We start from the raw sequence: 27,282 nt of genomic DNA on the forward strand, positions 1-27,282 counted from the left end.
TGAATTCTGGTCATAGAACACCCCCACTTTTGGCCCTACTTTTTGCCTGGTGTGAGTGTATTTAGACTGTAGTACACTTGGATCCTGCTAATCAGGACTCCAGTGTCTGTGCTCTCCCCTCTAAATGTGGTTGCTGGTAAACATTTACACCCTACAATTGCCATACTGGTGCACCCCTGTAATTACTTAATATATAGTACCTGGGAACCCAGGGCCCTGGTATGCCAGGAATCTCCCATGGGCTGCAGCATGTTTAATGCCACCCATGAGAGCCCATGCAAACTGTGTCTGCAAGCCTCCCAGAACAGGCTGCCTAAAATGGTACATGCACCTTTCACTTCAGATATAAGGCTTGCCTTATATCATGGTCACCGCACCTTGACACTGTACATCACCCCTCTGGTAGGCCCTTCAGACCAAGTGCAGGGTGCATGTCCCTAAATGTGAGGGTACCCCTGCAGGAGCAGGTTACCCCTACAAGCCCCGGGCTCCATTCCCTGGGCTTTATTAGTGTGGGGAAACCATCTTAAGGTATCTAGTGGACACTGGTCAACACAAATAGTCCAACAACATAATGGCTTCTTTGAACCTAGTCATGTTTGGTATCAAACATGTTGAAATCATGCAACTACACCGATTCCAGTGCTAGTTGCATGATCCCATGTACTCTGGGGGTTACTTAGAGGATCCCCCATTCTGCCTGTGCAGCATTACGGGGTCTGGCTGCCAGTCCATGCTGCTGCTGACCCCAGACACTGTTCTGCCCTCCTGCTGATGAGCTTAACGAAAGCGGGGGAAGGCAGAACAAAGGATTTCCTGCAAAGGAGAGGTGTGACCATCTCTCCCTTTGAAATATGTGTCTCTGGGCTGGGGCGGGTGGCCTCTGAGTGCCACCAGACTGCTTTGAAGGGTACATTTGGTACCCTACTTCCATAATCTGGTTTGCATCAGTTTAGGAACCCCTGGTTCCCGCTCTGTTGCAAAACTACACAAAGGACAAGGGAGTAACCACTCCCCTGTCCAGCTCCTCCCCTAGGGAGATGCACAGAGCTCTGCCAGGTCGACTTTGCCAACTTGGAAACAACTTGGAACGACTTGGAAACAAGGAATCTCCTTTGGAGTGAAGGAGTCACCTCCCTGCATCCGCAGGCACCTCAAGATGACGCAGACTGCCTGGTGGATCCTGCTGTCCCCCGGACAACGTAAAGACTCTGCTCACAAGTGGTGGTTCTGTGGTCCTCTCCAGGTCTAACTTGTCTTCTGACCAACTTCTGAGACAGTAGACCCTTGCTGCAGCCACTGGAATGGACCCCTGTGCACAGAGACTGTTGCTCTTGTCAAGGCTTGTTGGCTCTTCCTCCAAGAAATCTTTGAGCTCCTAGAAGCCCCAGCTTCCAGCACACTGCAACTCCAGACTCAGCTTCCAATCTGCAGCTCCTACGTGGTGGGACTTCTGTTCTGTTGTGCTGCTGAGGTATCTCAATGTCTCACTGTGCCTGCTGCCAGTGGGTCTCTCGTGGGGGATCCTATGGCTGGCTTTCCTTCCCACTGAAGGCCTGCCCTGATTTTCTTCCAAGGGTTGAGTCACTTGGACCTTGCTGGTCCTCAGAAACCTACAATCTTCCTTGCAACAACCATTTGTGCTTGCCAAGGCCTGTTGGTGGTGTTGCTGGCACTGACCCTACAGTAATCCAGCGACCGACTTGGGACAGCTCATGGGTGACTCTAAGGACCTCCTGCATCCCTTTGGACTCTGCAGCTGGACTTCTTCCTTGACTGTTCTGCAGGAACTTCACCTCCAAGAGGGTGAGCATTGCCTGCCTGCACCGCCTGGACATCTCTGAGTGGTCTGGACACTGTCCCCTTCTTTTTCAGGTATTTCTCGTCTGGAATTCACCTTTTGGTTCCACCTGCCTGGTCCACAGGTTGCGAAAGCAGCTGGACAACCGAGGCTTCCACTGACTTTAAGGAGGTTTTTCCACGCCCCTGTACCCTTATGCACCTGGGCTACCTGGTGTAGGTAGTCCGGTCTTATGGGTATCCACGGGTGGGGACACTCTCCAACCTTCTTTGTGCCAACTGGTTTCATCAGGGTCTACTAGGAAGGGTCCTGAATCCATAAAAATACAACCACGATGGTCCTGTGCTAGCCTATGGGACACCTGGCTCGATAACAACCCTGCACCCGCCTGGAGAATTTCGAGTACTTACCTCCAGTGATTTCCTACTCCCCAGCCCCTGGAATCCCTACACACTTACCTTTGTTGGGAACTTTCTTAGTATATGGTTTGCCCCCCATAAGGTCCCATGTATATCTATGCTTTTCCTGCTTGTTGCTTTCTTAGTATATGATTTTCCCCACATAGGGTCCCATGTATTTCTATGCTTTTCCAGCTTGTGGCTAGGTTGCTAAGTGTATATTTTGTGTGTTGATATCTCCAAGTGGAGATATACCAGTGTTAGTATAGTCTTAGGGCCATATTTATACTTTTTGACGCACAACTGCGCCAACGCAGTTGTGCGTCAAAACTTTTACCACCGGCTAACGCCATTCCAACGCGCCATGCGGGCGCCTTATTTATGGAATGACATTAGCCAGCGCTGCGGACTAGTGTGCGTCAAAAAAAATGACCCACAACAGGCAGCGCCGGCGTATGGGAAAATGGGGGTTGTGCGTAAAAAAATGGTGCAAGTCAGGTCTGAGGCAAAATTCAGGCCTCACACCGGATTTGCGCCATTTTTCTTGACGCCCAACCTCCATTGACATGACTCCTGTCTTAGCAAAGACAGGAGTCATGCCCCCTTGCCTAATGGCCATGCCCAGGGGACTTATGTCCCCTGGGCATGGTCATTGGGCATAGTGGCATGTAGGGGGGCCAAAATCAGGCCCCCCTATGCCACAAAATAAAACAGAAATAAATACTTACCTTTACTTCCCTGGGATGGGTCCCTCCATCCTTGGGTGTCCTCCTGGGGTGGGCAAGGGTGGCAGGGGGTGTCGCTGGGGGCAGGGGAGGGCACCTCTGGGCTCCTTCCGATCTCACATGTCCCTTAACGCCTGCCCTGACCAGGCGTTAAAAAACGGCGCACATCAGGCTGTGCGCTGTTTTTTAAGGCCCATCCCCTCCTGTGCGTCAAAATGACGCCAGAGTATAAATAAGGGGCACAGGCCTTAAAGTCATTTTTTGGAAGGGAACGCCTACCTGCATATAATTAACGCAAGGCAGTTTCCCCCTTCCATAAAATGACGCACATGGTGGAATTTTGACGCCCGCGGGGTCGGGCGTCAAAGTATAAATATGGGGCAGAGTTTGCGCCGATTGTGCGTCAAAATTTTTTACGCACATTCGGCGCAAACAGAGTATAAATATGCCCCTTGGTGTTGTAATAAAGAATCCTTTATTTTTGCAACATCTGGTGTGATTCTTTCTGGTGTAACACAAAAGGATGATGGACGGAGTGCTGAACAATGCAAACACTCACCCCCAGTCACAGATCTGGGTTTAATCCATTGTTCTTTTGCTCACCATGCCACACCAGGTTGGACCCAGCCATATGCAAATCAGTCTTGACCCTGTTCCTCATGGGAACAGTCCAGCCCGAACTGCCAAGCCAGGTCCTCCCTGGACCGGTTTCAGGGTTTCACCCTTCATCAGCCAGGCTAGCTTGAATCCAATGGCACAGTGAGCAAGGGACCCACGTCTGGGCATACCCTTCCCACTTAGGGCAACTTTGCAACACAAAAGAATGATGGACGGAGTGCTGAACAATGCAAACACTCACCCCCAGTCACAGATCTGGGTTTAATCCATCATTCTTTTGCTCACCATGCTACCCCAGGTTGGACCCAGCCATATGCAAATCTGTCTTGACCCTGTTTCTCGTGGGAACAGTCCAGCCCGAACTGCCAAGCCAAGTCCTCCCTGGACCAGAAACAAGCATCTTGGGACCTGTTTCAGGGTTTCACCGTTCATCAGCTGGACGGAGTGCTGAACAATGCAAACACTCACCCCCAGTCACAGATCTGGGTTTAATCCATCGTTCTTTTGCTCACCATGCCACCCCAGGTTGGACTCAGCCATATGCAAATCAGTCTTGACCCTGTGCCTCATGGGAACAGTCCAGCCCAAACTGCCAAGCCAGGTCCTCCCTGGACCGGAAACAAGCATCCTGGGACCGGTTTCAGAGTTTCATCCTTCATCATCCAGGCTAGCTTGAATCCAGTGGCACAGTGAGCAAGGGACCCATGTCTGGGCATACCCTTCCCACTTAAGGCAACTTTAGTAACACAAAAGGATGATGGACGGAGTGCTGAACAATGCAAACACTCACCCCCAATCACAGATCTGGGTTTAATCCATCGTTCTTTTGCTCACCATGGCACCTCAGGTTGGACCCAGCCATATGCAAATCAGTCTTGACCCTGTTCCTCATGGGAACAGTCCAGCCTGAACTGCCAAGCCAGGTCCTCCCTGGACCGGAAACAAGCATCCTGGGACCGGTTTCAGGGTTTCACCCTTCATCAGCCAGGCTAGCTTGAGTCCAGTGGCACAGTGAGCAAGGGACCCACGTCTGGGCATACCCTTCTTAATTAGGGCAACTTTAGAAACACAGAAGGATGAAGTGCTGAACAATGCAAACACTCACTCCCAGTCACTGATCTGGGTTTAATCCATCGTTCTTTTGCTCACCATGCCACCCCAGGTTGGACCCAGCCATATGGAAATCAGTTTTGACCCTGTTCCTCATGGGAACAGTTCAGCCCAAACTGCCAAGCCAGGTCCTCTCTGGACCAGAAACAAGAATCCTGGGACCGGTTTCAGGGTTTCACTCTTCATCAGCCAGGCTAGCTTGAATCCAGTGGCCCAGTGAGCATGGGACCCACGTCTGGGCATACCCTTCTTACTTAGGGCAACTTTAGCAACACAAAAGGATGATGGACGGAGTGCTGAACAATGCAAACACTCACCCCCAGTCACAGATCTGGGTTTAATCCATCATTCTTTTGCTCACCATGCCACCCCGGTTGGACCCAGCCATATGCAAATCACTCTTGACCCTGTTCCTCATGGGAACAGTCCAGCCCGAACTGCCAAGCCAGGTCCTTACTGGACCGGAAACAAGCATCCTGGGACCGGTTTCAGGGTTTCACCCTTCATCAGCCAGGCTAGCTTGAATCCAGTGGCACAGTGAGCAAGGGAGCCACGACTGGGCATACCCTTCCCACTTACGGCAAGTTTAGCAACACAAAAGGATGATGGACGGAGTGCTGAACAATGCAAACACTCACCCTTTCTTGTGTAACAGATACTGGCTGACTATTGTGGTATTGCAATCACTTTACACTCCTCCTGGATAAGCTTAGGACACCTAAACACTATCACTAAGGGTTGCCTAGATTCAGTATAGGGTGCCACACCAAATGTGTACATCATAAACTGAGCCACCCTCCTACAGCCACCTCTACTGAGAAATCACCCACACAGAAGAGGTGGGAAGTAGAGCTGGACTGCCAATTCATGTCTAAAGGATGGTCAGACATGCTCTACGGGACGCACAGAGCCTCTTTTAGTGTCAGAGTGAAACAGGAAATGCTGAAGGTAACCCATTACACTTATAATACCACTGCTAGGCTGGAAAAATGGAAAAGAGGCAGCTCAGATGGCTGCTGGCACCACTGAGGCCACTCAGACACCCTGACCCAGTGGTGCTTCCATAAACTCAACCAGTATTGGGAAGAAGTCCTAAAAGGCATTAATGATATATTCGATACAGAAATTCCACCCTTCCCAGCTATGTCCCCTTGGGGCTCCCTAATGCAGTAATTTACCCCTTATGGTTACACAAAGGGAAAACCATCACAAACGGGGCTCTGATACTACGCTGACCCACTTGTATCAGCTACATAAATTGTGGGACCTCAATCAGATTCAGAAACACGGTCTCCCTGGATCATAAATTGTTACAATTCGACAGAATGTGGGGCTGTTTAATTCCTGGCTCAAGAATTTCAAGAACTGACTTGCCCCTATTTTTATGAAAAGCCCTGCTTATGGAAGGCCAGAAACAGCAGAACGCACCTGATGATTTTGTGACTGTAGGGAGCTAGCATTTCCAGGCTTGCAGTATACCTGGAATGCTGGTACTGAGCCAATATTATCGACAGACTACTGGATGCCTTGGACATACCCTTCCACCCATCCCTTTTTGCCCCCTTGCATTCTGCCTCTTTCTCCGCTTCCCCCTCTCTTCTTTTCCCTTATTGCTCCCCCAGTTGTGATTCTTTACCCCTTCTCCAGCCAACTGGATGTAGATGAGGGATGTTGTATTTAAAAAACTGAATAAAACAGATTTGAACCATTAAGAAGGATGCGAGTGAACAAGCATGATTATCTGGGGTGACAAGGTGGGGTAAACTTTCATGGACAGATTCATGGATAGATTGCTGTTTTGGTTATAGATCACTGAAGATGGAGATACTGACACAAATCTTCCAAATGTATCCAGAATTATAAAATCTGCAATAACTGTGGAGATGAGGAGTCTTTGATTTGGACATTTCAGCAGTGTAAAGCTGTAGAAACATCTAAGTAAAATTCCTTCGGAAAATGTGGAATTCTCGATTCCAAATAATTGATTGTTTTTAAGGATACTCTAAGGCATGGGTACTCACAAACATTTTTCCAGGGGCCACAAAGTTTGATCTGTGGTGTGACCGAGGGCCGCACTAATGCTAGCAGCATAGCGATCAAAGGTGTAGGGGGGGCTCTGGATGGGGGGGTTGTGGTGTTATGGTGGGTGTAGGGGGCAGCAAAGCATATAGATCTAGTGGCTGAATCACTCAATGTGAAACCGGAAAACGTGGCATTAATCCCAGCTTTCCCACTTTACCAAATTGTGTGATCCTAGTCAATTGTTTAATTTCACGTTCCCTTCATTTTCTTCATTATTGTATGTAGGAGGACTTCACAATGCATGACTTCAGTATGAGCGCTGTGCGAACCCTTCTCCTGTGTTTGATTTAATAAACTATGAAGTTGTTCATGTGTAATAGCAAATCAGGCCAATCAAAGAGTGCAGATAACGCACTTGCCTCTTAATTCACATTGGCATTGTTATCAAGGTGGGGGTAGGAATGAATGTTTCTGAATTTATGTTTGAAATCTATTGTTCCTAAAAGGAAATACTTCTCCATGCACTGATATAATCTGATGTAGTAAAATTAAATGGTCCTTCGTGTAAATGAAATACACTTTTTTTAATTTTTAAGAACCCTTATCATAGTTGCAGACAATTGCTGCAAGCTTTATTAAAAAATTAAAGTGTTCCTGTAGTTAAGACGTTCAGGACAAATTCCTTTCTTCCTTTCTTTATCTTCAATAGTGTTTAAATAAAGTATTGACTGTTAAGTCGAGTAAACAACAGCCTAGTCCTACTGCTGCCCTGGGGGCCACATGTATAGATCAAAAGGGCCGCATGCGGCCCCCGGGCTGTACTTTGAGTATCACTGCTCTAAGGGTACACCTCGTAATCCCACTTTTAGAATTACAGATGCCCCTGGTATCCTCAGTGGGAACGAAGGGGAGAGTGAACTAGGCTCTACTTAAATAGGCCTTGAGAGGGGAAAATGTTGGAAGTAAAAGTCTGAGTAGATTGATTGGCATGAATGATGATCTGGATGAGCTCACAACTAAAATGCTATATATATAAACAGGACTCAGCCTCTGACAGAGTTTGTGCAAACAGCCAGAGGAAGGGTTTGGCAAGAAGGGATTTAGGGAATAGCTGGGTCTGATGGCTGAGTTGGCTAGTTCACTGGTCTGAATCCTACAGTGTCCAGTTAGCCTTTCACCCTTAAAAAGCCAATAAAATGAGTAGGACACAGTCCAAAGTCCAACTCCAAAGTAATTTACATTGGCAGACATGAGTTCATGTAATCCATCCATCACTTTTCGTTCTTCCTGAGGATAACGTAGCAGTTTATGACTGGGAAGGAAAGCAGCTGATTACAGCAGAATAAATATGACACACTAAAAAACCCATCTGAATGCCAGGCTTTATAATGTAAATAAAGTTTTTAAAACCTTTTTTTTTTTAGCTGATTGGGCTTTCTTCTTAACAAGATCAAAGGAAGTGGCACAGACATCCATCTATGAACCAGCAGTTGCTTTTAGGGTTGCCACTTTTGCCAGAGAAAAATACTGGCTGTTTGTAGTTTCTGCAAATGCCCAGACATGGCAAATAGGACTTTAAATAAAATATTCTGTTTTCATTTTTAACATGGCCCTTGCTGTCCTTGTATACTTTATTAGTCAGGGGTCGTTAAGTGTATTCGAAAAATTGGTTTTAAAGGGCGTTCTCCTTATAATTACTTCGTAATTACTTAATTATTACTCCTTTAAGAACGTATCTTTAACTATGTACCACAAACACATTTTCTACAATATCATGTCCTTCTGTTTATGTTTGGTTATCGCCGACTAGGGCATACCCTGTACTTTTACATATTTTTTAAAGAACTATTTTCAAACGTTTTTTCGAAGAAAATGGCATAAGAAAAATACAAAAAGTTTTAAAGAAGAACAGTTGAACTTCATACCTTCTTCTGGAAACGGGCTTTCCATCTCGCCTCTTATCTCTGAGATGTGACTGGTCGGAATCAAAATAGCATTTGGATCTGCAATAAAGAGGCGATAATCTTCTTATTAATAAACATTGATGTTCAATGTCTCCCGAACGGTTTAGAATCAGATTAGACAACCTTTGCCCTTTGATCCATACACGCTTTAGGGGTGCAATTTACTATTCAATAAGAGCGTGCAGGCACTTTCTATAGCAAAGCACTCAGATATGGGTGTTTCCTCATTTGTATGAGGCCAGGGACCTAGGCCCAGATTTATACTTGCTTTGTGCTGAATTAGCATAATGTTATTTTATGCTAATTCAGCTCAAACTTAACTCCATATTTATATTTTGACGCTAGACCCGTCTAGCATCAAAATATTAGAGGTAATGTCATTTTTTGGATGCGTGAAACCACCTTGCGTCAATGAGATGCAAGGTAGGCGTTCCCGTCCATAAAATGACTCTAAGCCTCTAGCTCCATTTTTATCCACCCAGGCAAAAATGAGGCACAGGTGGGAGGTGGACCCAAAAAATGACGTTAATTCCGATTTGCATCAAATGTTAAAGCCTGGGTCAGACCAGGCATTAAAATGAGGCCCATACATCACTACTTAAGGAAAACACACAGAGGCAACATTACCAACCCACAGAACAACATGGAAGAGATACTGCTCCAGCTTGCGAGACGACGCAGAGGACAGCAACAACAACTACAACCACCACCACTACAACGGGGCTCACAAAGGCAACGCAGAAGGCAGGAGAGGATATTCAGAAACAGGGCAACCCTCCTTGGCCTCAGGGAACAAGATATTATAAGGACATACAGACTCAACCGGCAAGCCATACTACACCTGCTGCACCACATTGAGCCGCAGATCACAGCCAGCCCGCAGACCCCACATAATATACCACCTGCGACAAAGTTGCTAGCTGTCCTGCACGTGCTGGCAAGTGACTCATTTCAAACAATGGGTGCCCTAGTTGCTGGTGTATCACAGCGGTCATTCTCAGTGCTCCTGCCAAAGGAGTTTGAAGCAATTATCTCTCTGACACCCCATCACATCTGCTTACCCAACAACCAGCAAATGCAGAATGAGATAAAACAGGGGTTCTACCAACTTGATGGCTTCCCGCATGTGCGCGGTGCACTTGACTGCACCCATGTCCGACTTGTTCCACATGCAGCAACAGAGCATTTATACCGGAATCGCAAACACAGGCATTCCTTAAATGTGCAGGCCATAGTAGACCACTGGGGACTATTCACAAACATTTTGGCCAAGTACCCTGTGAGTGTCCTTGACGCCTACATATTCAGGCACAGCAGGATCAACAAATACTTCCAGGATGGACAATATGGAAATGGCCTACTTGTGGGTAAGTCAACAACCCTAGCAATATACACTCAACACACCAACCCTGAAGGACACACAGAACATACACCACTCCAAAAACACATGGCCAGGGTAACACAGATGTGCAGGTACCAACACATATGCACTATGCTGCTGTACAGCACAATCAGTACACACAACAAACACATATACCCACATGTAGGTAACACACCCACAACTTGACAGGCACATCACATGAAGGACAGGTGCAGATATGTACCCTTTGCAAACAGAAGATGTACACAAACCATAAAGTGCCCACAGGTTGTCCACTACATACACTTCACACACACAGTGCACCAAACAAAGAATAGCACAGCAATGTCAATGACATACACCATGCTCATGTAACGTAAGTCACACATAGGCACAGATCCCTCAAATCATGCTGTGCAAGTCTCTGCCAGAACAAACATCACATGCCAGACAACTGGTGCCAATACCAACTACATCTCATCAACACATACCTGACTTACCTGTAGTGTGCATATACAACTGTCTGATGCATTGGGTCACACACATAGGAATACAACATCAATGGCCATCACATCCCATGTGCCAGATTTGTGAGAAGTTGCACCACACGTTCTCTAGTGCCACCTCACATGCACCACTTAATGACCCACAACACCATCATGTCCATACTATAAACAATAAATGTCTCACCATGGGGCAGAGTCCCTGTTAGACAGTGCAGATCATGGATGCCATAGTGGGACCCTGTAGGAGTATTTAGGACATCACCGACCTTACATGCACTGTGCTAAGGGACACATTTGCTAAGTAGCAGAGCTCCATCCCATAGCCTGCACTGTGCATGTGTTGACAGTGTAAGTGCTGATTCATATTTTGGAAGATAGGAGAGACACTGGTAGTGTTGTTGATCATCCTGAAACAATGGGACACACAGACTTGGATACCTGATGGCTGGCACAAACATCAGCTGCCACTCAGGATCACTAAGGGGCCTATGTAAGAGCCCCAGTGCCATTGTCATGGCCTGCACTGTATGTACAAGTTTGCGGATGACCACTCTTTTTTGACTTGAAGACACACTGGAAATTGGTCACCCTCCCACGCATCGCTTAGCGTGGAAGAGGCTTGCAATGTGTGTAGCTACAGGTCTGTCACCGCAAGATACATAGCATTATGATGCAGGTGTCACCTAAAACCGGAGGCAGTGCCAACATCAAACACCACTCCAGAGGTGTTGTTTGCAGGTTGCAATAAGGAAATAGACTGTGATTTGACCTCATATGGATGTGCCATCTATGCATGCTGCATACGGCTGCACACACAGAAACAGCCAATTGGCCATCAAAAATGTATATGTATAGGAAATTGTCCCAACCAGCATAGATACATCCACCTCCACAGGGCAGCTAGCCAAGCACCCTGGTGAAAGGTTGGTAGTCTTGGTGCACAGCTACATACTAGGCGCAGGCGCAGGAGGCAACAAAGGGTTGCCTAGTAACATGTCACACATGGTGCATTCCTGCATAGTCAAAATGTTGCAGCACAGTGCTGCCAATGTTGGAGCTGTGTTGTGCATTGTCACTTGCTCATTAAAATGGGCCTAAGTGTTGCACTTCATCTGTAATGACACAAGTCAAAATGGCTGGGATGTCCAGGCTCAGTAGGGCTACCACGCTGTCAACACATCTGACCCCATTGTGTTGTGAGGATATGTCATGTCCCCTCTAGTAATAGCACACTGATACACATGTGCACTTCACAACACATGGTACATGCATACTGAGCATCAGTTAGGATTCCAAAATATATGTCCCAGGTCCTAGAGCGAGGTTTGTCATGTTCAACAACACAGAAAACTTTGCACAAGGCCAGGAACTCATACCATACCACAAACACGTATGAGACACAACCAAATCAAAATAACAACTACCATGCAACATGACAAACTTGTTGCAAGCCTATATAATAACTCACACCTTTTATCTTTTGCAGGGGATCAGGGGTATGGCATACAGCCGTGAATGATAACTCCATTTTCAAATCCAAGCACAGCAGCAGAGTGTGCATACAATGAGGGACACCGGAAGACACGCAATATCGTAGAAAGGACATTTGACTTACTGAAAACAAGATGTAGGTGCCTGGACCTCACAGCAGGCAGCCTTCAATATACTCCACACATTGTGTGCAAAATTATCCTGACACGTGCTATCCTGCGCAACATATGTGTGTGGATGAACGTTCCGATGTATGACCAGGTAGATGAACTGCCTGAGGAGGAGAAGGAGGATGGTGGTGATGATATGGAGGGGAAACAGCACAACACAGTTGCTGGTGTATGCCAGAGACAGCACATAGTTGACAACTTTTACTCCTAAGAACCACTGAATTCACCTTGTCAATTTTGTAAATAAACACTTCACTAATACACCCAATCCTGCTTTGGTCTCTTCAATCTCCACTACACATAGCATAGGAATGTGAGTCAAAGGTCATGGATCACGTTACAAATAGGAATCTGACAAGTACTGTTGTGACATCATATGTGATGTGTAAGATTGTACTGTCACCATCACACGCATCACTAACAGCCTCATCACTGGTATGTTACAAATGAAGGACACAGTCTATGGACCACTACATATTTTGTACATCCAAGTTGGCAACTTGTAACTCAATAGGTCATCAGACACAACTACATCATGTCCAAATAGGATGTATGTAAGGGGCCCACACATGAGGTATTGGATGTCAATAAATAGAAATTAAGTCATGTTGGAACTGAACACTGTCACAACTCAGTGTGAGAGTTGCCATGGCTGCATGGAACATGTGTGACAAGGGTGTGACATCATTAGTAACAATGGTCATCATGATTTGCCCAGGTATAACAACCAATGGTATAAGTTGGGCCTGCGCAGTCTATCAATGGTAATCTGTCCTGCCACTGCCATGGGTCACAGTCCTGACATAGGGTACACATGACCTCACACATTACACGGACACGTCGGTGGAATGCACATTAGCATGAATGAGACCATATGCAGCTAGGGCTGCAGGTCCACCACACAAAACCAACAACCATTGGTAATTGCAACTACTTCAATAAGACCATTGTGATCAAAACATATTCTGGGTGGAATGAAAGCAGAGTGTGTCATACACACTATGTACCAAAGATATACACATGTCAGGCAAATATGCAGGCTTTAACAAGTCTCCAAAAACTCAAAATCTACATATGGAGACAGTTGTTGGGTAATATTTCCTAGGTAGGAATGGTTCACCCATCATCAACAATGACTGACCTGTGTATGTAGTTTAAAATATTATGCTCTATATGACAACATCACACATCACAGACAAAAACACAATACACATTCACAGATCAGAACTGTTGCATTGAAGTGACTGCCAACCATATGTATCTGCACTGGTGTCACACACCCGTATATATGCACGATATGCAACAATCTGCATGCTGTTGAGTCTGTAACACACACATTGGTGGAACAGACCAATCACACCCTTGTCACATTGTTGCATGGACTACCACATGTGGCCATACCCAAAATACCACACTGCAGCACAGCCCATGTCATATGTATGTTGATTCAGGGTTCATCTAAGGACATTGCAAAAAAAATGCAAACAAGACCTGAGTCAAATAATATGATGCAAATGCGTATAAAACACTAACAAACGCAAAGTAAATGACGCATGGACCCTTAGCGTGAATCCCACCTTTGCACGCCTCTCAATGCTGCCTTCAGTGAAATCGACGCATAACCATCCTACGTCTATATAATTGATGCATGTGCATTATGCATCTAAAAAACCTACGCTTGTGGATAGGTTGTATTCACCTGAATTAAGTGTATTTGCACCAGTCTAAGCTGGGAGTTCACATGTCCAACCATGATACCAGTGAAGGTCAGATGTCTGGTGAGTCTTGCACAACCATCACGTAGGCACACATTTCAGAGGCCACCTGTGCCCTGGCATAGTGTCATGTATGAAATTCCAAGGCACCGCCAGCCTACCATATTTTCCCTGGATTGTGTAAACAAAGTTGAGCAATGCATGTATAGCGCATATTTGTCATCATATAACGCACATGCCTTTATGATAGCAAAGGGGGCTTACTCGCCTTAGGGGGCAATGTATATGGGGCATTTGAGACCATTAGGCAAATTTGCCACATCAGTCATGGACTAATCAATGCATGATCATTGCAGACTTAAAATTTTGCTGCATGTTCAACACAAAGCGCCTCTGGGTGCCTTGCAGGACAGGCTCGAGTACCTTAGTCATATGTCTTGCAAAGCACCAGGGTAGTGACACGTTTTTTACACAATTCGCCTGTTCTGTCTTCTATAGATGGCTCACATATGGTTGTTGCAGGGTGTAGCACTACATGAGTCTCTGGCCCAGTGTTAGTGTTCAGATGTGTGGCTCTTACTCACCTGAGTGTCTGCGTCATTGTGTTACCGTAGTGGTGTGTCTGTTGCACTGTTTTCCAGTAGGATAACTAGCTCATTCCTCTCAACTAGTTCACACTGAAATTTGTTGTCCACTTGCAGTGACTGTGATATGACACTAAGCATGGTTTTCCAATCATGTCTTACAGGTGGACCTTCCCCCTACACAATCGGCGAAGTGGCACAATTTGAGGAACCAGATGTATCCAGTAAGTGTGATAATGTGTGCCCTGTGAAGAAATCCAGTGTTTTGTGTGAGTGAGTCCTGTGTGTTGAATACAATACCAGATGTGATAAGCTGTCCAATGATCAGATATCAAAGTAGGCTGGACGCTGACATTATGTCCCTTTTAAAGGATCCCCATGCACCACCAGAGGGTCACATCTTGTGAGGCACGTGGTGCAAAATGGCCAGCATCGTGTACACAAGGTGATGACAAGCCACATATAGGGCCATTTGTGACTACGAATGACAGAGTGCAACGCTGTGAGAATATTGGTAGTGGAGCACTCCATCATTCTCACAACACAGGGATGCACCATATTGAACCCAATTTAGTGCATCTCTGTGTTGCTATTAAGATGGAGGACTGGGCTGGCAATTGTCCCCCAGCATGGTGCTCCGTCTTTTGCACTCCATGCATGTTACACTTATGTGGAATGTAATTGGCTTGCATGCAGGTCAAGGCCAAACGTGTGCTGGCATGGAAATGGGTGTGTAAGGAATAGTAGTGGCAGATCAGGTATTGATGGGTGTCTACACCTGGACACATGAATAAAGATGTGATAGTCCTCTGGATACCAGCTTCCTAGTTTTCAGCCCCCCTAACAAATGGTCCACTCCTTGACTCCATGTATGAGTGGGCATGCCTTGGTGGATGACCAGGACAGTTGAGATGATGGATTGCATGGCCATCCCCCCTTAGGTTTAGGGGGAGCCGAATACCAAATTTGTAGGTAGATGTGATGCTCACAGTGTAGGTGACAGTCATATTGATTAGGCTTGCATGTGTACCTATCAGCTCTGACCCCTTACGGTTACCATCAGCATCCCACCCCCCATTAACATGCCCAAGTTCCTGGTTATGTATGGTTGGAAATAGACACAGATGATGAGGAAGTTTGGGCCTGATCTATGTCAAGTTTGCACTGCCTTAGCAATATTGTTTATAATGCAATAGCGATGCACACTTCCATGTGTCTGGTTCATATTCACGTTTTGCTTCACCTTAGTGTCAATAAAATGATGCTAAGGCAGCATTGTTGTTACAATTATCAGGGTCATTGTCTTTTCGGGAATGTGAGTTGGAGTGCATGTGTAATTACATGTAGCAGTGTAAGCTACTAATCTGTCCAGATTCCACGCAATGCTGAAACTGATGGTTGCCTGCCTCCATTTCACAGCTGCCAAAGTGAGCAATGATGAGCTAAGCATATTCTAAAAGAGGGCAGTGAGGTACCGTCATATCCCGGCAGTGGAATCTGGGTTCCGTAGGATGGCTCGGTGCTACCGTGCTGAGAGGGCAACGCGGGAATGGCAGGCATTTCTACAAGGCCCCCACAGAGGCAAAGAAGGCACAGGAGACACATGTCTCCTCAGCAGTGCAGGGGGCTCATCTGGCACCACTCCCACTACCTCGGCTGCAACAACTTCAACTACTACAGTGCAACAGCCCACACCACCTAATGCCATGGACATGCAAATGCTGCAGGATCTGAAGAGGAACGTTTCCCTGGTCCTGAAACGTTTGGGAAATCTGGAGGAGGAGCTGACAACACCAACAGGCTGAAGAACATAAAAAAAGTGAAGAAAGCCAAGCTCTGTATGAATCTGAACTGCCATCTCCCTGCCTCCTCCCTTCTGCTTTTAAGTTATGTTTGATTGTGGGTTTTAGGGGGATAGTGTTAGGTTAGCGTAGGTATGTAGTTTAGTTAGGATAAGTGGGTTTGGGAGTGGGTTATTTACTTATTATGTGTTAATTGGTGGGTCGGTGGGTGAAGGGGGGTCAGGTTGGGGTAAATATGTGTTTAATAAAAAAAATACAAACATATATATATTTTTTAGAATTAGTTAGCATATATATAGTATTAGTATATGCTGTCCTGCATGTGTCCTGTAACTTAAGAGGGGTGGGGTGGCCAATGTTTAGAGTGTGGTGTTAAATGTGTAAGTTAAGTTTATCATTGGATAGTTATCTTTAGTTTTTGGTTAAGTATAGTTAGAATATGTTAGTTTAAGATAGGGTAGGTTTTATTCTTTTTTTTAGTTTAGTATAATACTTAATAAAAGCGTTTCATATACTCCATACATTTTGTGTTATATGATAGTGTCTCAGGGTCTTCCCATGAGTACACAGTGCAAATTGTGTGCTGGCCTAGGGATTCCATCATGCCTCCGTTTGCGCAGTTTTGCGTCAAAAAGTATAAATCTGGCCCCTACTGCTCAGATTACATAAAGCATTAGTACAGTGCCCTGAGTGCCTTCTTTTGTTGCTCCTGCTGACGATGCTGAATGCTGGAGTTGCTGACTACCAAGACTGTCTAGTCTTAATTCCATATCATGCGCCTTTTTTCTTTTTTTCACTCTACACTTCGGGCAGATCTAACAACATTTTGTGTTGGGATTGTGTCATGAACGTAACACAAACCAGTACAAAATGTTTTTTCTAGTATTTGCTTTCCAGCACAAAACTTGTTCTGTGCTGAAAAATGACTAAAAGTAACGCAGAGTAGCATGAAGCACTGCTTTGCATTACTTTGCGTCAAAAAGGCGTTACATGGGTGTTCCCATGCAACCACCCACCCTTTTTGACACAAAACCCTATCTACCAAAAATGTGACACAGGGCTTTGCGGCAAAAATTCACACCTTTTAAATCAGGCGTTAAAAGGCAAAATGTTGTCATTTCTCCTTTCTTTTCATACTTTGTATGCCTGCTGCACTGTGCTGCACACATAAAAAGTAGGAAAAGCTTTAGAATTTGTCTAGGCCTAGTATTTTGTACTGGAAGAGTACCCTTCCAGTACAAAATTTATGGTAGACACTCACTCACTGCCTGGCACTAAGGCACAAAGGTGTGTTCATGGCGCACTGCAGCTGGAATCAGCGCCGGCGTTAGGTAAAGGGGAGGAGAGAGCCATATCTCTCCTGCTCCCTCATTCTTGTGCAACTTAGCGCAGATTTTTTTGCCGGCTGTGCTGCATTGCCAGGAAGGATGGTAGATATGCCCCTTTGTGTCTTTTTATCACACTATTGCCGGTTCTTTTTCATCCCAGCGCTATACCCTTGTCAGTGTTTTCCTATCTTTCCGTTACTCCTTCTGTCTCTATTTTATGCATTTCTCTCTCTTGCACTGAGTCAAAGTCTGATGAAGGAAAAATAAGTCACGTCTCAAAAATTGAGTGCCACTGCCCACCATCACTTACCACAACACAAATTAGACTGTATTGCCCCACGCAAATAAAATGATCATTTTTGCCTGCGCATATACTCATATCACCAGGTGAGCATGGGGACCGCAGAGTGCTGTGAAACATGTCTCCCACCAAAACTTGTGTCATTGTGCGTATGGGGCAGTCCTTGTAACTACACACAGGTTCACTCAGGGCAGCATGCTCTATTGGATAATATTCAGCCCAGACATTCATTACCATGTTAAAGCTTCACATTATATTGCTTACTTCTCGTACTCCATTTGGTTAAGGGAAGTACTTTCGATGGCAACTATTACTGGCAAAAAAGGCAAACCAATACGCTATAAAATATCCATCCTTTTAAGATTCAAATGTAACTCTACTCGGAAGAAACAATCAGAAAACTTCCTCATTTCCTTTTTCAAAATATTTGTGTGGAGGTCTCCATATGTTTGTGTCTTTTGTTTGCTTCCTTATATGATACTGTCTACTGTTTTTCTCTAACATCATATTTAAAAAAAACTAAGGGGCTGATTTATGAGAAGTTTGTGCCACCTTTACGTCATTTTTGGACACAAAAGTGGAGTTTGCGCTGCTTTTGCGTCAAAAAAGGACATACAGGGGGTGCTAACTTTTCATAAATTAGGCCCTAAAGGTGTTAAAACTGCTGAAAAAAATTATGTGAAGAAATCTGTAGATTTCCTTGCGCCATTTTTTTGCCCCCCCCCAACGGGGGACTGCCCCCTTTGCATACATCATGCCTGGCACAGGCATAATCTAGCGCAAAGGGTTACAAAGTGGTGAAAAACATGAATTGGACCACTATGTAAATATGGCACGATATTTTTGGCAATCTAACGCCACATTAGCATAAAACAAATGAAACTAATGTGTCGTCAGAATGCCACTACGTCCTCCTAAATCTGGGACTTAGTCTAAAGGATTCTCTCAAGAAAGGACCCGTGTCAGCGCCTTGCCCCTTAAATGCCTGATGAATAGACAGTTTTATTTTGCATACAAATACAATTGATTTTACAGCTTGCCATTGGGACAATACCGCCAACAAATGTAAGTACACCACCACAAAACTTCTCACAAGATATTGCTACTGGACTTTTTCTATTTACACAAACGCATTTTTCTGATGCTTGGAGGCCCCTGCATACCCAAAAGCAATAATTTATGTGGCGGTCATCACAGACTGTTTTAACGATTATACAAATGGTGTTGTTTAACAACATACAATTTATTCAGATATACACATTTGCTTGTCCGAGAACAGAGGAGCTACTGAATTTGTTCGATAGAGATTTGGAGTGATGCCTCTCAGGTCTCTGCAGTATTAATTGCATGGTTGGATAGCTCTGACAGACATCACTATTTGACAGAGACGTTTTAAGGTTTGGGGCAAAGTGAGCCCTGGTCCAGGGCCCCAGCCTTTCAGGGGGGACCCTGATAGAGCCAACTCTGTTCTACAGGGACTCTTTCCTCAATGACCTTGAGGAATTCTTGAACAGATTGTTTTGAATACTGTTTCCGTATACTTTATTTTTAATGTGAGTTAGATGTGAAAGTCTATTACAGACATTTTGCTGAGAAATGTTGTAATTATGCAGCAGTGGCTCCTCTGCTATGGCGAACGAGCGTCATCCCCACCGCCAGCAGCTGCAAAACTTTTACGATAAAACTGCACCGCCTTAGTGTCATTTTCTGCATTCATTGTGCCACGTTGTAACCCTTTGTGCTACATTATGCCTGCGCCAGGCATTATGTGTGCAAAAGGGGCATTCCCCTATTTGGGGGGGACACAAAAAAAATGGTGCAAATAAATCTAAGAGATTTCTTTGCATCATTTTTTTCAGCACTTTTAACTCCTGCTCAAAGCAGCCGTTAAAAGGAGGCACACCATTGTTTATTAGGGCCTCAAAGGGCTTTGCGGATTAGTGTAAAAAATGTTTATGCTAATCCTGCAAAGCTCTGAACTAGCGTTAAAAATTATGACGGTAGTTCCCTAACTACTGCCATGGTGTGCTGTATCTTCGATATGGCGCACACATGTTGGTGTTGGGGGGAGCTAATGGGCACAAGAAAGGTGGCCGTACTCTGGGTGCAGCACCACTTTTCTTAAATCTGGCCCCATGTTTATTATAGTGTTATCGTAAAAAGAGCAGGGCTACAGGTGATGACAGGGACGGAGGGGGAGTGTAATGCACTCCCCCTCAGTGAGCACATATGTCTGGCCGGCCATCTTGGGCCAACCAAACACACATGCACACTGAGATCTCTCCAACTTGGCACTGTGTTGCCGGGTTGGAGACAGCACGCAGAGGCAACGACTCTGCCTTGGGGCTGCCTGGCTGGACGCTCTGTCCAACCCTAATGCTGTTTTCATGCTGCCAGCTGCGTGAAAACAGTGTTAGGAATGGCTACAGGGCAGGCTGAGAGCCTGTGCCTGCAGTGAGGACAAAAAAGCGGTGTGGCGCGGCGAGTCGAATGGAGGAAGGTAAGCTTTTTTAAAATTATTATTATTTTTTTTTTTTTGTTGTCCCCCCGCCACGTGCAGCCCCTTCCCACCCGCAAGCCGCGACTGTATTCATGATTCATGCAACATCCATTAAACTTTTTTAATATCAAAATAGGACCTCACATATGAGAAATGTAGGAGCATCAAAAGATTATTTGCAGTAAAATTATTGCGCTTCTACTGTGTTACAATATTGAAAACATATTAGAATATTATATGAATCAAATTTAGAATTTGGACGAGTGCACCTGTGCACTGTCAGTGTTATGACCAAAGATGCCATAAAGGAGCTAAATTGAATCATAAATTCAAAGCTGTTCCAAACAAGGGCCTCTGAAATACGTTCGGCCCTGGGGGCCCCTAAATCCTTAAGATGTTCCTGCTATCTAACATGGTATTAGGTCTATGTATTCTCTTTGTGGCCTCTCATGTGAAACCAATCACTGTTACATGTTTTGTAAATGTATTAATCCTGTTGGTATAATGCATATGAATATATATTCACTTCCAATAACTTCAAAGAGACAGCGACTGCGGTCTTGGTCTGCCTTACCGTTGTGTTGGCAGTTCCTTCCCCAGAATCCAGTGCAGCATTTCCATTCGACAGATGTCAGCACTTTCTGCTTCACTTGATACACTGGCTTCACAGCCACCCGGTACCTGGAAACCAAGAACCGGATTTTACCAGTCATGTGATCTCTGACATCCAGAGAAGGCACTCAGTAGAACAATGAAAGTACCATACAAACTGAGAATTCCCGGCTCGAGTCAAGAATTTATGCGGAAACCTACGCCCTGCAGTTGTCCACCTAGGATTTCGATACATTGCAGCGCTTTTTGTTATCCACAAAATGCTAAGGTGGGGACCTTGAAAATTCTGTCATACTTAAGTTTCTCTACAATTAGTCATACGGATTATCTGTGTCATACGGATTTTTGTGTTACAGACAGTCAAGGAAAGCAAGGCAAAAATGTGATTTATATTTTATATCTTATTCTTTTTTTGTGCCTGAAAAATATATTCCCATGTGGATAAAGAAATCATTCACCTTTACACACTCGGGCCCATATTTATGAAAAAGTGGCGCATCAGAGTTGATGCACCACTTTTTTCTGTGTCCCCCTACTAACACCTTACAATACCCTGGTTGTTCTTTATTTATAATACGGCCCACCATGGCGGTTGTTAGCACAATAGCGTCAACATTTTTGACACTATTGTGGCACTTTGCTACATTAGCGTCAAAAATGTTGACACTGTTGTAGCAAAGGGCAAGGAAGCCCATAGGTTTCTATGTGTGCATCAATTTACAACCTGCTCTGAGCAGGCATTGAAAATGACACTAAAAGTGGAGCAGTGAAATCTATTAAATTTCACTGTGCCACTATTTCTGGGTCTCCTAGTGCCAGAACGCCCCCTTGCATACATTATTCATGGGGGAGGCACAATGTGGCGCAAGGGGTTACAAAGTGGCGCAATTCATGCATTACACCACTTTGTAAATATGGCGCAGGGAAAAGGCCACCTTAGTGTCAAAAAAAGGACACTAATGCGGAGCAAGGAGTGCTTATATATGCCCCTTAGTGTTTGAGGGTGTTCTGCATTTTCTTTAATTTTGGACCAGTTTTAGTAAGATTTAACTTCGGAATTGCGTCACTTTTTTGGTGTAGCCGCAATGCAAAATCTATTTTGGGATGCACAAAGCCACGTACATCTGATTTGCGTGGGTTTGCATGCTTTTTAAAAAAAAACAAAGGTAATGCAAGATAGCGCATAGCGCTGCCTTGTGTTACCTGGCATCGGGGAGATGTTCCTGGGTGGAGCATGGACATTCTACAGCAGCTTAAGAAGAGATTGAGCTTCTAAAAATAGTTTTTGTGCAGGAAAGTATGTCTTCCTGTGCAAAAACGAAAATGACCACAAATCAGACTCCTTTGCGTTGTGAAGCAAGGGTGCCTGCATTGGAGCTAGGCAGCCCAAACTGAGGTAGCATTACCAGAGTTCAGAGCTGTGCCATATCTTTGTAAATATGGCACATTTTCTGGTCTCTGCCCTCGACAGAATGCATTGCAGCAACTCCCCTTGCTGCATTGCATTTCGTCACATTTTAGTAGATCTGAGCTCATATTTGCAAAGCTAGGCTCCATTTGTTTAACATGAAAGATCAGTGTGTTAAAACTGTGCATAAAAATACTTTGGGGTGTTAATAATTGGCTACAAAGTTACCGAATTATGGGTGCCACTTATTACAAATGGCAACCACCCAACATATGTACACTTTCTCTGGTCACGTCCATGTTCCCATCTCTAACAGTAAAGCATCAACCTCATAAAATCTGCAAGACTAGTTGGTTTGCTTCAGCATTGAGAAGATGTTTCATTGGAAAACATCTGCAAGCAAAAGTGACTCTCTTTCAGTAAACAATATTTCTGGTGGAATCTCATCTACTTGCAGATTCCTCATCTCAGGAATCATCCTTGGTGCTGAACTTGATCCTGAAACCTTAAATAGCTCCCCTCCACAAGTAGGTGGCACTTGCACTTCGTCTCAAACCACACTGCTATCCGGTCATGCATCAAAAGCTATGTAAGGCACCATAGAGAGTGTTTATTCAATTCCTGTCCTTTTATCCATGCCCTTATCCGTGTGTGTATGAGACAAACAAAAGAAAGAAGGCACAGCCAGACAGCGAAGAAATATAACCAGTTACAAGGCTCCCACGTAACAACCATTACACAGAGAATTAAGACAAGTGAAAATGGTGAAGAACCTATCTGAAGATGGTGAATCCTATAGAAAGATATCTACCAAAGGTAAGTGACGTTTTTGTATCATTGAAGCCCCTACACGCAGATTCATTACCACATGAAAGAATACCAAAGCAGTGCCCCAAAGAGCTGGATCTGAGAACAGTGAAGTCAAAACATGCCATAGTAAAAACCAAGACACACTGGATCCCCTACTCAGGGGCGCAGCATTCTCAAAACACAAAGGCCAAAGCAGAGTCCAGTCTCACCAGAACAATTATTGCAACTGAAGGCTAAGTATAAGGCCCAAGGTCAGAACAACCTGTGCCCAATGGAACGAGTCAGCAGGCATGACCCATTAGACAGCTGGGCATCACAGCTATCACTATCACATCCATTTCCAAAGAGTAGCATAAAACCCACCACCAAAGTGTCCAGGTGTCAAATGCCAATACAGCTAAAGGCAAACAAAGCTGCAAGGGAGCCAAGCACAAAAACTCAGCATCACAAGACAGCATCATCCACAGACTTCTAAGCAAGGAGGATAAATGCACACCTCCAATACGAGAATCCAACAAATCAACAAAGTAAATATCGGCACTTTTAGGGTCACCAAGTTAACATCTGAATCACTACACTGAAGAAGGGGTGATGTCTCAAAAGCCAGTCACCCAATAACCCACACAAAATGCGAACCAGGAGCCCATGGGTGAGAAGAATCCATGACAAGCAGGAGCTTGTTCAAACTGTGAAGAACTAAAAGCCAGCTGAGGAGCCAAATTCACATAAGTACACACCCTAGAAAAGATGTCATGGTGGGTCTCTCCAGAAGAGCTTCATAACTGAAGGAGAGCCAGCTCCAGGGGACAAAGAGACATAGGCAAAAACTCCAAGCCACCTAGGAGAAGCAAACATCAAAGGCAGCAAGCATAAAAGACCAGCACATTCTAATGAAGGGAAGCCAATTATAGGAGGAAGAAGCCCCAGGGCCAACTGCCCCAGACCTTCAAACACGGAGGAACCCCACAACCAATAAGCAGTATAAAGCACAGTGTCACACAGAAAAATGTCACACAGGCAGAATGATAGAGTTGTCCTCAAAGCAGGAGGAGTTAATGGGCTTCAGATATAGAGACATTTGATTAAAGAGGAGTCTTAATGATACAGTCTCCCTAAAGTTTGAAGACACTTACCCCTGCAGGCACAAGAAAGGGGAAGGTGCTACTTTGATACTAAAAGTGAGATAATCTAATGAAGACCTAGCAGAATTTCAGGTTGTGGAGCCACCCAGGCACGGCGCTGAGGATGGTAGGTATGGGGCTATGCACGTCCCAGCAGTCCCGCCCTGGCTCCCACCTTAGCTGCTCGGAGAAGGCTCAGGAATGGGCTCCAACAAGGTGAGGTGCAGCGGTATGTGAGGCCAATCCCTTGCCATGGCCTCAGGGGGCAGGAAGAATTCCCAGCTGGATGAGGCTGCCCTGCGGGCACAGTATCACCAATGGCAGCCCCCAGAGGGTTGTGGGAGGGGCACATCACAGGGGCTAGGGGCTCAGGCCAGCAATCAGGCCAGGCGACGTCCAGGCCAGCTTCCAAGATGCAGGTGTGGTCACAAGGCCGCTTTCTACAAGATCTGTTGCCTTCATGGCCCCTGTAGCCCCAACTCAGGACATTGACATCAGCGGACCCGTGCCGGGAGGTGAGGGGCTTGGCCGTTGGGCCTCAGGGCTCGGATGCCCCCTGGGAAGGCACTGTAGACTCTCCAGTGGGACATGGTGTCAGCTCTGGTGTCAGGTGGCCATCTCTGTCGGCAGCTAAGCTCTACCCTGAAGATTAAGCAGAGACAGGTCTTCGAAGGCCATAGCACAGCCACATTAAATAATGACCCATAATCTTTTTTGTGCGGAAAGCTGCAAAGTACTAAGGACATTGATTGAGTAGCAGGCATGTATATAGGCTGCTTCTTGAATGGATGTTTACTTTCTTAAAATATTTTGTATTTTGCACTCCCTTTAATCCACTTTCGCGTAGAGATACACTAGCCTCTGCAAACAGGAGGCTCCAGGAATATTGCAACCGTTCTCTGCGACATGAGTTTGTTGCCCTTATGCTGTGATCACACACTGCACTGTTTGGTTACTAGTAACGTGGGGGTTGGCTTCTCCTTGAACATGTTTTTCGGTTCCATGTGAATACATATACCGTTACATAAAATGCCATCTGTGACAAACCACTTCACTTAAACTGTTTAATCGATTTTTTACAAGATGAATCTTATATAACAATTGGATAAACCATTCACAGAATGGGTTTTTAAAATATTTTACACAACATTTGTCACAATATTTGATACATGGTTTGTAAAGATTATTTTCCCCTACGCCCCTGCTCTTCCCACATCCTTTCATAAGGTGGCACTTCACTTTATTGTAATTTGCTTTTCTGGTGGGCTTCTCCGGGCCCCCGAATCACCATAACCCTTTGCACTGCTTTTTTTTGTCTCCTACATTATTTCGTTTTCTGGTCCTTCTCTTACTTTTTTGGGCGGAGGAGGTATTACATCCACCAAATCACCACTGGACCTTCTGTATTCTAATTCCTCTTCCGAAACCTTTCCCTACCCAGCATCTCTACATAAAAAAACAACTTTTTTTCTGTTTAATAAATCAATATTATTTCTTAACCTTTGTCTATTTTGAAACAAGCTGTGTATCTATTAATACGTTTTCCTTTGAAATTGTTTTTTAATAATTGGTTGCTCAGCAACGGGTTACTGTTATATCGCTTTTCTCTGATTCTACATACTACAGGTTCGCACGAGTTCAGATCCACAGACTTCACATGCAACGTTCCCTCCTACAAACTACACTGCCAACCCTGTGATTCGTAGACTAAGCCACTATGAGAAATGCTTCCAAGATATGAGTAATGACTACTTTTTAGATTTAGCTCACATTCTGTGGTTTCTCTGTCACATCAATCATTCCATTTTTATCCAAGTGTTATAATGCCACTCCATGATATGCTCCATATAAAATAGAAATAAAAGTAGCTTGAATACATTTATGGGTAGATATAAATTGGTTATAACTGCATCTTCATTTGAAATCATTCCTCTCTTATTGGTTATTTGCTCAGAGATTAGGAGATAAGATTTAAAATACAGTTCACAAACAACTTTCCTGTCCCTTGGCTGATGCCAGTTGTACTCACATGACCTTCTGGCACTCTGGCGATCCGTACGGACATGGCTGCTGGGACTTTATTACATATTTCTCGGTTTTGCAGGGGGCGACGAAAGTGACAATTCTGGAATGCACAAAACTGCACCAGTTTCTAGGGGAAAAAATGAAAATTATGTCAAAGAAAGGCAACAAACTTTAGCAATTGAAAGCCATTAGTATTATGGATGCAAATCGAGTCAAAATCTGAGGATCCTTCAGCAGAAAGCCCTACTCTCAAGAAGGTGATCATTTACCATCATAGAAAAATATTTTAATTTGTAATATCAAAAAACATTGAGGTTGCAGGTCATTTATTTGCCATGGTAAGGGTCTGAAGGAGAGGCCCAAGTTCCCAGGAATCAAGAATGTTAGCCTGAGGCATTTCTATCAGTCTTTTGTTAATAGAGGGTAGCTTCATTATTCACTAAAATGTACCCACCTGGTCCAAGACCAGAGTTCTTGAATATGGCAGGCAAGGGGTCTGCTCTCCCAGGGCAGACGATAGTTGCAGTAATCAGCAGACTAGATGAACTAAACTTTTCTGGCTGGAACTAGCATTCAAAGAGGATGAATTAGGAGTTTGAAACAACACTTGTTGGCTACTATTGGTTTAGATGAAATGGAACTTACTAGAAATTAGGGCAGCGTTACAATGAGTCAAGGGACAATGGGGATGGACCGGGCAGAGTAGATCAGAATGGAAGTGAACTTATGAAGACATTTATAAACGTGTTTCTTATAAGACCTGAAAGTCAGAGAAGAGCTGGGAAAAGATTGAACAAAATGAGAACTACCAAATCTGTGCCATGCTGCTGTCCTAGCAAAGACAGTAGAAGTTTACTTTCAATATATAATCCTTTTTCTACCCTGAAATGTCATTCACTAATGATGATGGA

The 27,282-nt window shown here is 44.8% G+C and overlaps 1 protein-coding gene across 2 annotated transcripts in view; it reads right to left on the minus strand.

The window, feature by feature from the left end:
* The window catches only part of MMRN2 (multimerin 2), a 242,478-nt gene that overhangs the window by 24,270 nt on the left and 190,926 nt on the right, over positions 1-27,282 (minus strand). For both annotated transcript variants that reach the window (XM_069240619.1, XM_069240618.1), the window contains exons 2-4: positions 26,376-26,498; positions 20,970-21,076; positions 8,600-8,677 (exon numbers count right to left, since the gene is read on the minus strand). In XM_069240619.1, the coding sequence (XP_069096720.1) occupies positions 8,600-8,677; positions 20,970-21,076; positions 26,376-26,498 (308 nt within the window). The remainder of the gene's footprint in view (positions 1-8,599; positions 8,678-20,969; positions 21,077-26,375; positions 26,499-27,282) is intronic.

This window comes from Pleurodeles waltl, chromosome 6, assembly GCF_031143425.1.
Source record: "Pleurodeles waltl isolate 20211129_DDA chromosome 6, aPleWal1.hap1.20221129, whole genome shotgun sequence".
Classification (NCBI taxonomy): Eukaryota; Metazoa; Chordata; class Amphibia; order Caudata; family Salamandridae; genus Pleurodeles; species Pleurodeles waltl.